This window comes from Drosophila ananassae (genome assembly GCF_017639315.1).
Source record: "Drosophila ananassae strain 14024-0371.13 chromosome 4 unlocalized genomic scaffold, ASM1763931v2 tig00000078, whole genome shotgun sequence".
NCBI lineage: Eukaryota > Metazoa > Arthropoda > Insecta > Diptera > Drosophilidae > Drosophila > Drosophila ananassae.
This window is the reverse complement of record NW_025319044.1, coordinates 137,778-151,195: the sequence shown is the minus strand read 5'-3', so window position 1 is coordinate 151,195 and position 13,418 is coordinate 137,778. Positions and strand designations below refer to the sequence as shown.

The 13,418-nt window shown below is 35.2% G+C and overlaps 1 protein-coding gene across 1 annotated transcript; it reads right to left on the bottom strand.

Moving 5' to 3' along the window:
* Nucleotides 1-1,317: 1,317 nt before the first annotated feature.
* On the bottom strand, nucleotides 1,318-5,643 carry LOC123257974 (beta sliding clamp-like). Its single transcript, XM_044717904.1, has 2 exons — nucleotides 3,700-5,643; nucleotides 1,318-3,616 (listed from the first exon to the last, which is right to left on the bottom strand). The coding sequence occupies exon 2, from the start codon at nucleotides 3,033-3,035 to the stop codon at nucleotides 1,878-1,880; it is 1,158 nt and encodes a 385-aa protein (XP_044573839.1). The 5' UTR covers nucleotides 3,036-3,616; nucleotides 3,700-5,643; the 3' UTR covers nucleotides 1,318-1,877.
* Between the last annotated feature and the right edge of the window lie 7,775 nt (nucleotides 5,644-13,418).

Genomic DNA, 13,418 nt, shown 5'->3' with positions numbered 1-13,418 from the left:
TTACTCTAGCTTAATTAACAAATTGGAATATAATGTAAAAATGTGTGGATAAAGAATTATATGTATGAATGTGAAGTAGGAGTTAAGTTATAACGTCTACCCAATCATTTTGATACGGACTGACTATTCATATGTTTTCCTCTAGAGGCACTGTTACATGATCAAGTTTGTTTCATGACAATGTTTACTCACGAAACCATCCCTCGAAGTCCGCAGGCCTGTAGACGAGAACGCTGGATGTTTTGGGGTGATCAGGTTAAATGCGAATTATATTATGGAGTTTTGATGTACATGTGCCTCTTATCAATGCTCTACAGAAAACAAAAGATGAGTCTATGTACGATCCAAAATGACTTACAAAACAAAAATAATGAAAATTAAATTCTACTCAATAATACACTAATCCTGGCACAGCTTGTCGCGCCTCTCTCCTGGTTGTTGTTGTTCTCGTTGAATCGTCACTATGGACGAGATGTCTGCCTCAGCGATCGTCGGCTAGCCCATCAGGTTAAATGCGGTCGGCTCAAACGAACATGCGGTTCTGCTCCGGAAAGTGAGGTTATGTCCTCCACGCTCCTGGGTTGGCCAGGTTCCAGCCCGCTCCTGATCTTCTGCGGCCCCAATCACGCACACGTCGCCGGTCACAGACCTCGCCGATCGCGGTTCGAGTCTGGACCGGGTTCGCGCACGTTTAGGGGCTGATCGAGGAAAGCTTTTCCTGGATCCCTGGCCGATGATCCACGCGGTGTCTCCGCCGTAGACCTCTGGGTCGAAACTCGATCGGTGGCTTGACGTAGGCTTTTGGCGAGCGCTACGTAAACGATCGGGGGGTTTCCTAACACTTCCTAGAACACCTTATATTATTACTCTACTTAGCGACATATTAGCCGGCTCACCTGGAGTCTTTTCGCCACAACCACAACACACGTGCAGCGGCGAACGGCTGGGCTCATCCACAGCCAACGTTCGGCTTCTGATCTCAGTCTCCTGGTGTACCGTGTTCGGTACTATCCCAGTTTCCACGTTGGCGATATTCACTATTTCTTTTGGTTGTAGACAACTTCTAACTTTGGCGTTTTGATTGCAAAAGAACCAGCCAAGCAAGCGGAAATTCAGTTGTCAAAATTGCCAGATGGATGGGGTTGCCAGATTGTTTGCCTTAACAGCTTTAAAGGGCTGTAACAGCGATCTGTTATCGACTTATTTTTATTCGACTACTAACTATCGTCTACTAACTATCGACTATGGTTTGTTTACCTTTAGAGTTTAACTTTTCTGTTTATTTTTCATAAAAATCATATTCGTACCCTCACAAGTTGTGCTTAATGCAGAAGTTGTAGATGATGCGTTTCACGCACGGTTTTCAGCAAAAAAAAGATATTACGAATACAGAATAGTTAATCGCTATGCTCCTGCCGCTCTGGAGACGGGTTATGTATGGCAAGTGTTTAGCCCACTTGATGTAAATATTATGCGTGAAGCTGCTAAACATCTACTTGGAAAACATGACCTTTCAAGTTTTCGTTCAAAAGATTGTCACGCCGCAAATCCGATAAGAACAATTGATGATATCGATATAGTACAAAACGGGAATCATATACACATCAAAATATCTGCTATTTCCTTTTTACATAACCAAGTGAGGATTATTGCGGGTACTTTAGTTGAATTTGGAAAAAATAGAACCAATCCGCAAGAAATGCTACATATATTAAGCCAATGCAAAAGAAGTGCTGCTGGGGTTACCGCGCCGCCTTTTGGCTTGTATTTGGTAAAGATAGATTACTAATTTAATAAAAAGTAACGTTCTTAGTGAAATAAGTGTCATACCGCCGCAGTATCTCCAGATCTCGCTAACAAGCAGCGAGATGACGAGTTTAAGTTCTCATTGGCATCACTACATATAATACACTTGAATCATCTTCATCAGTGATAATTGTAGCACTATTACCATCGGCTAAGCTAAACTTACATTTATTTTTTATGCAAGATAGAACATCAAGCAAATAACGCGAGTTGAACCCTATTTCTATAGGGGCTTCATTGTAGTCCACTTCTATGGATTCAGTTGCATCACTGCACTCTTGGGAGTTTGAATGCAGAGTTAGCAGCTTTTCTTGTAGTGAGAATTTAATAGATTTTACTTTATCAGATACAACAACGGAAACTCGATCTATAACATCTGAAAGTTTTTTACTTTCAATAATCATATGCTTATCTTGAGATGCTGGAATAACTGCTTTATAATTTGGAAAAGTCCCATCTATTAATTTTGATATTAGAATATATTCACCGCATGTAAGCTTGATTTTTCTGTCTGAGAGTTTTACTTTAATTTCATTACAATCGTCCAATATTTTTAACAGCTCCATAACAGTTTTACGTGGAATGATCACACCAAATTCGCCATTGATGTTCCCAGGCTTTGGCCTCTTTATACATGATAAACGATGGCCATCAGTTGCAACGCAGTACAGAAACTGCTCATCTGTATGTAGATATATTCCATTTAAATTATACCTTGTATCATCTAGTGATACAGCAAATTTTGTTTTAGTTAATAAGTCTATCAGGTCCGTATTTAGTAGAATAAAATCATGTTTATAATTGTCTTCTTCAAGAGCAGGAAAGCTGCTTGAAACTACATTCGGTAAAGAAAAGTTTGCATTTCCGCAAGACATCAATAATTTTCCTTGGTTGTTTACTTCAAAATTGACATCCAAATCAGCGGGTAACTTCTTCACTATGTCATGTAAAGTATGCGCTGAAATTTTTACTTCTCCTTCTGTTAATACGGTTGCAGCAAGTGAGGCAAACATTGAAATGTCAAGATCAGTTGCCATTAATTTTATGCTGCCGTGTTGTGCTTTGATATTTATACACGCCAAAACATCTATTGAATTACGCCTTTCAACCACTCCACTTACTCTGGATAATGTATTTAAAAGACTTGTGCGGCTCACGCTAAAACGCATCTGCTCGCACACAGAATTTTGCTTTTTGATTTCTGTATCTACACCTGCAACCTCTGACATTGCTAACTCTCAAAAATATATTTTAAATGATATCCACATCCCATATAAAGTAAAGTGCTATTTATATTTCCATTGAAAGAGTAGTCTAGTTTATACTATAGCTGGGTATTCTGTTACAATAATTTACTTTGTATGGCATAAATCATGCATTTTTTGATACGCTTTTTGAAAACCAAGTAGGGAATAAGTATCATCAATGGTCACTGTTTTTGTTTTTCCATTAACTACCATTGATAATCCCTGCTTCATTTTTAGAATGAGATCTTGATCTATTTTTGTATGCTCTGCCCACGCAAAACTTCCCTGTATTATGGGCAGTGTATATTTAATTTTTTTGTCGATATTGAGAGCTACAGGCTCCTTATCATACTGAAAACCAGAGGTAACGCTTACCTCATCTGCTTTTTTATCAACATAACTAACCATTACATACGGCTTGCGATTGGTTGTATAATATTCGCTTTTTTTTTTAGGATAGGATACAATATAACATACTTTCTCTCCATCTTCCAATGCAGTATACACGAGCCAATCTTTATATTTTTCCTTCAATTGTACATCACTAACCGATGCAAAAGCGCCTATCGAAAAAAATATTAGAAATATAAAAAAACTACGCATGCAAACAAAATTTCAAACTTTCAGATTGTATATATTGTTTTACCTTAGCCATCGCCTGCTCAGCCAACTGCCTTATTCTTTCTCTTGAAACACAATATTTTTTACTAAGTTCATCCAGAGTTTGAATGTTTTCAGACAAATATCTACTGATAAAAATGTCTCTTGCCCTTTCGTTGAGGCTCGCTAGTGCATTGTTTAAAATTGCTTCTTTTAATTCTTTTTCTTCATGATTCTGATAGGTTACTTCTTGACTAACCAAGTTACATGGGATCATATCTTGTAGCTCCCTTTTAGAGTCATCACCTATTTTTATGCAATCGTTTAGCGACTGATCCTTACAAGCCATACGGTAATTCATCTGCAGAACGTCTCCTTCGGATACAGAAAGCTCATTAGATATTGCTTTTATTTCTTCATTATTTAAGGTTTCCCTGTTTGTATACTGTAAAATTCTTTTTTTTATTTTACGTAAACTAAAAAACAATCTTCTTTGTGCTTGCGTTGTGCCTATTTTCACAAACGACCAAGATTTCAATATAAAGTCTTTTATTGAAGCTTCAATCCACCACACCGCATAAGTTGAAAAACGAAACCCTAAATCAGGATTAAACTTTTTCACTGCATGCATTAAACCCATATTTCCTTCCATGACCAGGTCCATCAACAATAGTCCATAATTTTTGAATTTCATTGCAATTTTCACTACCAAATTCAAATGGCTGGTAATCAATTTATGAGCAGAAGAAACATCCTTATATTGGTTCCAATTTTTTGCTAATCGTACCTCTTCCTCTTGAGACAGCATAGGAAATTTTTGCACCCTAGCAATATATTGCATGAGATTGGTTCTGCTATCGACACATAAGTTTGCCATTGAGGTCAACATAACAACTTAAATTAAAACTTCATGCATATAATATATTGATTTTCCAGCAAAAATTCAAGCTTTGATTTGAAAAAAGTACAAATTTTCCATCTAATTTCTTGGAGACAGTAGGCCGCAGTGTTAGCTAATTGGATAACATTATGTAACTTTAGATGATATTCTACCAGTACAATGGTAAACGTTATAGCTTAAACACATAGCAAATAGTGTTATTCCAGTGCCTTGACACTGGAATCCACATTTCTTTTTTCTAGATCCCAGTGTCATGCTACTTGAATGACAAGAAAAAACCCACTGGGATAACAAGACTGAGATAGACTAAAAATTAAACGCTACTCCAGCTTCTGCACCAACAGTGCTGTAAAGAACTTTGAGTTCCCCCTTGTCTTTGCTTGCTGCAGCAGTATCTTTATCAAAATGAGCACCAAAAGAACCGAAATAACGAGCTCCAGCATAAAGTTTGACTTCTGGAGTTACATCATAACTAACACCAGCTTTTACTTGACCAGCAAAACCAAATTTACTTTTTTGATCATTCACAGCGTCTTTCAAAGGAGTGCTAATATACGCTGCACCAACACCAACACCAACATATGGAGTGATAGGCATATCTTCAATTGCTATATCGTAATAAACGTTAACTAGCCCTGAAATTGCTGTTAAACTGTCTGCAACAGTATCTGGGTTAAATGCTGCACCTGTAACATCATTTTTGTTTAGCTGTGAATAAAGCCCTTCAACATCAACCCTGATGTCGTCCATTTTGTAACCAAATGCACCACCACCAGCTATAAAAGATGCTTTTAATGGATTATGAATGTCTGTGGCCTTTTTATATTCAATACCTTCAATTTTTGTGAAAAGAGGTAAAATTTCACCGTTGTATTGCAAACGAACGTAGTAGCTAGTTTCTTCATCACTTATTGGACCAACAGGATCTGAAAAAGCAGAGTTTGATAAACTTAGCAACGTTGCTAAAGCGGCTGCTGAAAAAAACTTTTTATAATGCATAATTGTCCTCGTAAAAAAAATTAAAATTCCACTTTAGCAGTCTAAGTAACAACTAAAGTTAAGTCAAGTGCTAACTTAATAACACAAAATATTCTACATTTTAACTAATTTTTAGGAGAAGACAAAGATTTTATTAATGAATAAATACGACTTTTGATTTTTTGGTATAGCTAACACAGGTAAGATTTACTATCGAAAGACCTCGTCATCTCGCTGCTTGTTAGCGGATGAGAAATCCACAACTGTACGAACATTGCAATTTGGGCCTACCAGGAGGGCAATGCCTCTTATCCAAGTACCATCTTCTTGTCATCCCAGTCTGGGATCCAGGAATTTTATTAAGTTGGTAAGCATAAAAGTAGCCGTTTTATGTTAAAACACAATGTTCTTGATGAGATTACGGCAAGGCTGGATTCCAGACTGGAATGACATCGTTTACTATGTGCCATATTGCAATGTTTGTACAGTTGTGGAATGAATCACGGTATGACGTAGGGCTATGCTAGTATAGGTACATTATATGAAGAAGTACTAGCGTTGGGAATATTAGAAAAAAAATACTTACACTAAAAGAAACTTCAGTAGTAAATTCAAAAAGGAAGTTTAAACCCAGATGGTAAACCCATCATACCTGCAAGATCAGAAGTTGCATTCGCCATATCTTCTTCTGCTTTTTTAACGGCATCATTAAACGCTGCTGTTACTAAATCCTCTACTATATCTTTTTCCTCATTTCTCATAAGTTCTAAGTCTATGTTCACCTTTTTAGCTTTATAGCTACCTATTTTTATGACTTCCACTAATACAGAAACTTTGCCACCACCAGAAATACCTTGAAACTCTTTTCCAACATATTTTTCTTGAGCTTCTGCAAGCTTTTTTTGCATCTCTTGCGCTTGTTTCATTATTTGACTAAAATCCACAACTTACTCCTTATTTTCTATATTAACTACTTTTGCACCTTTAAACGTGTCAAGGATATCCTTAACTGCAGGTGCATAATTTAAATTACTCACTTCCCTGTTTATATAACCTGTATCAACTGCAATAACCCACTCTTGCTGAGTCACCTGGTTTAAGTAATTTTTTAAATCATTGCAAAAATTACTATCCAACTTAGATACAGCTTTTAATTTTAAATATCCAGGTTTACAATCTATTAATTGTAGATTATTACACAGTTGTTTGTAAAGATAAATTTGGTTACTTCGCCTTAATAGTTGCAAAATCTTATCAAAATCGTAATTTTGTTGTTTATTTTCCACATGGATCCCAGTGTCACGCACTGGGATGACAGAGTGGGGTTGTTGTTTACTTTCCACATATTTTTTTGGATCCGAGTAGTCAGCTACTTGGATGACAGAGGGGGAAGGTGCAACAGGTCTGCCCTGTCTATTTCCTTGCTCTACATTCTGCGAAAGAACTTTTTTGATCACCTGTTCCGGAGAAGGCAGATCAGAAAGATAACAGAGGCTAATTAACATCATTTCAGCAGCAACATCGTTGCATGTTGAAGTTTTTATATCTTGAATACCTTTAAGCAACATCTTCCACAATCTCGAAAAAAATATTAAAGATCTCTTTATACTTAAATCTTTTATCCTATTCTTTTCATGCTCTGTAACTGCATTATCAATCTCTTTTGTAATCAAAAAACGGCATACTAACTGAATTGTTTGCAATAGACCTTCAAAAATACTAAGTGGGTTTGCTGTTTTTACCGCCTTGTCAAACACTGATAGAGCTTTCTGTAAATCACCTTCTAATATTGCCCCTAATAGATCGAATATAATATCTTTATCCACTAGGCCAAGTATGTCTGTCACATTTTTAGTGGATATTGCACCATCTTTGCTATATAGCACTGCTTGATTCATCAAAAACAAGGCGTTACGCATTGAATTTCCAGAGTGTCGTGCAATTAATTCTAATGCTCCCTTTTCAATGGAATAACTCTCTTTTTGTGCAACATCATTTAAACGTTCCACTATTTTAGCTACAGGAATGTTGTGTAAATCAAATCTTTGACAACGTGCAATAATAGTTATTGGTATCTTTTTTATTTCCGTAGTTGCTAAAATGAACTTTACACTAGATGGTGGCTCTTCTAGGGTTTTAAGTAATGCGTTAAATGCACTGCTAGATAGCATGTGTACTTCATCTATAATGTAGACTTTGAATTTAGAGCTTATAGGTGAATAGCAAATATCTCCCAGGATTACTTTAATATCGTCAATGCTAGTGTGACTTGCTGCATCGATTTCAATTACATCTGGATGGCTTGAATTTTTTATTGCTAGACAATTTTCACATGATCCGCAAGGTTCAAAAATTGGCCCCAGGGAACAATTCAAACATAAAGCTATTATCCTTGCAGTGGTGGTTTTACCAACTCCACTACTACCAGAGAGCAGTATAGATTGTGGGATTTTGTTTAAAATAAAAGCATTTTCTAATACACGCACTAATATATATTGACCTACTAGATCTTTGAAGCTACTAGGACGATGTTTTAATGCTATATTCATAGCCTCGGATAAAACAAATAATGAAATAGGTATGCAACCCAAAAAGGTTCTGATATGGCTGCTTCATTTCTGATCTGACCAAATTACAGAGTTTTTGCCTGCATACCTTATAAAATATTATACTTTTTTTTTTATTTAGCAAGGTATATCCTATATTAACCTTAATAATTTATATGTTAGATCTCTTGCAACATTACTTTGGAGTAAACAACTGTTACCCAAAATACTCTTCTTCTGTCATCCCAGTGCTTGACTACTTGGATCCAGAAAACTTAATTTTAAATGAATACATCAGGCTGTTGTATAATAAGAGCTGGATTCCAGTGTCAGCTACTTGCATGACACCACCTGCTACGCAAACTTCTGTGGACTACAAAGAAAGTTCGTACAGTTGTAGGTCAAGCCATAGGGTAACAAAAAAAGGATATTGGGATAATAAAAGAGGAACATTATGATTTTATATCATTTTCCTCTTTGTCCATTTTCACGAAAAGTTAGAGCTCTTCTCAAAGAAAAAAAGTTGGGCTGCGATTTAGTGTATGAAAATCCATGGGAAAAGCGGAATGAATTTATGGAGATCAATCCAACCGGGCAAGTACCAGTATTAATAGATAATAACTTTGTAATAGCGGATAGTAATGCCATTTGTGAATATATAGAAGAGACTTACAATAGCAATGTCAAATTATTTGGTTCATCCACTATTATTAAGTCTAAAATACGCGCTCTAATCAATTGGTTCGATAACAAATTTTACAATGAAGTTACTAAGTATATTATGAATGAAAAAGTAATTACTAACCGCAGCCCTGACTCTAGATTTCTTCATGCAGCTCAGCATAACCTGCCTTGCCATATGGAATACATCGAACACTTAATTAACAAGAACGTTTGGCTTGCAACTGATAAGTTCACTTTAGCTGATATTACTTTAGCATCGCATATTTCCGTAATGGATTATGTAAGTAGTTTTCCATGGGAAAAAAGTAAAATTTTAAAAGAATGGTACTCCATTGTTAAATCAAAGCCTTGTTTTCGTGAGATATTATTAGAGAGAGTTTCCGGTTTAATCCCTCCTAAACATTACGCTGACCTTGATTTTTAACTTATGTTAGCTTTAAAGCTACAGTCATTCCTTCATCAGTTGGAATCAATATAGAGAAATATTTTTTTTCATCTGATAATCTATTATTAAACTCCCTCATAGCATGCCATGATTTTTCTGATACTTCTTTTGGAGGCGATTCTAAAAATACTGTGTTAAACAATAGAGTGTTATCTGCAACGATTAGCCCATCTTGTTTAATGTATGACTCTGCCCAATCTAAATATTTAGGATAACCACCTTTATCAGCATCGATAAATATCATGTCAAATGGTGCTTTTGCTGATAATTCATTAAGTTTTTCCAATGCATTGCCTTCTATTAGAGTAATTTTATCACTCAGATTAAAAGCACTAAAATTTTTTTTTGCTATTCTTGAGTATTGAGGGTTATTTTCTATTGTATATATGTGACCATCTTCCAGTAGAGCTTTTGCCATGCAAATCGACGAATAACCGTATAACGTGCCAATCTCAACAATACTTTTGATTTTATGGATTTTTATAAATAAACTTAATAGCTTTCCTTCTTCAGGGCTAATCTGAATATGTTGCTTTTTTTCAAGAATACAATATTCTTCTATTGTTTTATATTCTTTTGCAAATAGATTTCTTATGTATGACAATTTTATACTAAAATTATTACGCATATATTATAAATTAGGGAGGCTTAATTCATACACAATTTATAAATATAATAATATAGTTTGAAATAATAAAAATATTTATTTTAAGTTATTATTTCATAGTATAAAATTTTAAGTGACAAGGATTATTATATATTGTACTATAGTTAACTAGTATAATAAGCAGTCGATTATTGTGCTGGAATTAAAGAGATTGTTTATGCGCATTTCTCTTTATTAAAATATAATTTTTATAATCAATTAGAGGGGGTTATATGTCTTATACTATTGCTAGCGAAGTTGAAACGTTAAACAAAAAATCTAACAAGAATGAAGGGGTTATGTTATTAAATAATCCAGCTTATCGTGAAAAGTATAAAGAACGTTTTGATGAAGCTCAGAGAAAAGTTATGGATATGGTTCAGTTTTATGATGGAACAATAGTATTAATAGAGAATAAAATTGCTATGTATTACTACGCTTGGCACAGTAAAAAAAGAGAATTTGAGCGTAAAAAACAACAAACAGTCGTAAAAAACAATGACTCAGCATAGAGTCTTTTATATGGTAAGCTACAGTGGTATTACTTCACTATAGCTTTTCCATATAATTTATCTATTACATCAGTGAGGTATTTCAGCTCTTTATACCCTTCATGTTTAACTTTATTATGCTCTATATATGACTTACCATCGTTAAGCTTGATGAAAAATATTGGGGTAGCTGTGATACCAAGTTTATTAATTGCCAGTGATTTATCATTTATGATGGGCATTAATTGGCAGGCTAAGGATTCTGAAGGTAACAGCATAGACTGTAGCATGACCGTAAAATTGGATTCTGGTGGTATACAGAGTGTTATTGGTGAGCCAAAATTTGGAGGAATAACGAGTTCAGAAGAAGTATTAAAGTTAGTTGGACAAAATAAAGAAGTTTTTATCAACGGAAAAACTCTGTATCAAGCTTTTACTGGCATATCCAAGAGTGTAGACGATCAGCAAGTACCAGCAGAGGAAATATTTACAAAAGATCTACATATATCACCACAGTCACCTACACCAAGCAGCAGTGGGTATTCCTCTCCTAGCACACCTTCTTCACGTAGAAGTTCTATATCCACCAGCAGTGAATTTAGTGATGAAGATGAAATATTTGAGGATGATATGTCTGGTGATGAAGAAGAGTATGAGCAAGAAGGATTAAAAGATGAAGTAGATGAAATTATAAACGAAATTGAGGAATTAAAGGAAGGAAAAGAAACATTTGCTCAACATTTTGCAGCGCAGGCAAAGCAGCTTGAGGATCTAAGATTAGAACGTGACTCCTTGAGAGATAAAGTCAATGAACAACAGCGAGCGATATTTGAAAGAGGTCAAAGAATAAAGGAACAAGAGGAAGAACTACAGGATAAAAATGATGTAATAAAGAACTTAAATGATCAGTTGAAAGATAAGGAAGGTGAAACAAATGAGGCAAATAAAGAATTACAGAGAAAATTGAAGCAAAGTGAAGCTAATTTAACTGTACTAAAGGAAAAGAATGCAAATTTGGAGAATGACCTGAAGAAAATAGTGGAAGGTTTAAACGATGATCATAAAAAGCAGTTGGCAGAACAGTTAATGGAAACAAAAAAGGAAAACAATACATTGGCTGAAACGGCGAACCAATTGTCTAAAGAATTAAATGAATTACAGAGAGAAAAGATACCGTCTTGTTAGTCAACAAAAAAGTCATAAAAATTCTCCAAATTGCATAATAAAATCAAAAAATACTTCCAACTGTGTAGCAGTATACAGATTATAGTTAGTGGATATGTTGATAAGTAAATTAGTTACATATAAAACAGCAGAAATTTACTTATCAACATATCCACTAACCAACAACATTCAATAAATTTGTGTAAGATGCCATTTTACATAAGATGAATTAGAAGCATTTTTTGATTTTAAAGTACTAAACCTTCAGTTAACCTTTTAGCCCTATAGTTCTTGATATGATCTGGATCAAAGGCCTTTTTTGAACTTAAAACACCAAAAACTATATGAAGTAACTTACGCATTGCAGCACCAACTATGGCCATAGCATGCTTGCCTTTCTCTTTTAATCTTTCGCAAGAAGCCATAATGATAGGATTATGCTTTTTAGCTGCTATAGCAGGAAAGTACATTGCTTTACGTAATGTTCGTGAACCGGTTTTACTTAATCTGGGCTTGGCATGTACGGATGAGCCTGATGTTATATTTTGTGGTATAGTTCCAGCATATGCTGCCAATTGCCTAGCATTTATAAAGGCTTTTATACCAGGAATTTCAGCTAAAATAGCTATTGCTGTTTCCTCTCCTATTCCTGGAATAGTTAATAGGAGTTGAAAATCTTCCAACAATTCTTTGTGTTGTTTTAATAGTTCGCGTATGGAGTTTTTTATTGTTTCTATTTTTTGCTCTATGTTCATTGCAAGGTCTTCCCAAGCATTTGCAACTTCTTTAGGCAGTCTCTCTTTCTTTTCTAAATGATTATTTGCTAATGTTAACTCATCCTTTAACGCATTTGAGCAACGATAAAGATGTTTTAATTTTTTCTTTTCAGGAGAAGGTGGTGTCCAACGAGAAGGTTCCTGTCTTTGACAATAATCTGCAATAATCTCTGCATCAGTCTGGTCATTCTTTTGTCGTGTAAGCTTACTTTTTGCATAAAATCTTATGCAAGCTGGGTTTACAACACTAACGAAATATCCAGCGTTGTGGAGGAACTCAGCCAAAGCTTCGCTATAACAACCAGTGGATTCCATGCAAGCTTTTACTTCTTCTACGTTATGTTTTTGTAGAAAGTTCAGTAGACCTTGAAACCCAGTATCATCATTTTTAAATTTCCTTTTCCTAGTTTCACGCTTTCCTTTTTTACTTATGAATGAGAGAGAAACATCAAAGCGTTCTTTTGAAACATCTATACCTAAAAAGTTGTTGATCATATATAACTCCATATACTACTATTAAAAATGAAAAGTAAGGCTTACCTTGTGAATACAGAATTAGAACCATTTAGGCCTTTCTACGATACCGTCCAGCCTCTACTTTTGAGAAGGGAACTCTTTTCTTTTCTACAGATTTTATATCTAAGGAATCTTCCAGAGTTCTTCCCTTCTCCACCTAATGCTTAAGCTTAAAAACACTAGATGCTTTTTTCAAGATACAAGGAAAATTGCAAGCAATTTATCTAAAATCCTAGAATTAACTACGACTCCAAAAACTTTTCTGCATCAAGCGCAGCCATGCATCCTGTTCCTGCTGCAACTACTGCTTGACGATATACCTTATCTTGAACATCACCTGCAGCAAACACTCCTGCCCTACTAGTTAAAGTTGTTCCAGGTTTTGTAATGATGTAACCCTGCTCATCCATTTCAACAAAGCCTTTAAAAATACCCGTATTTGGTGCATGCCCGATTGCAATGAACACTCCATCCACTTTTAATTCTTGGGTTTCTGCTGATTTAATCGCAATACCAGCAACCCTTTTTGGATTTTCTTCTCCAAGAATCTGCTCTACGGTATGGTTCCACATTACTTTTATTTTATCATTTTTAAAGAGCCTATCTTGCATTACTTTT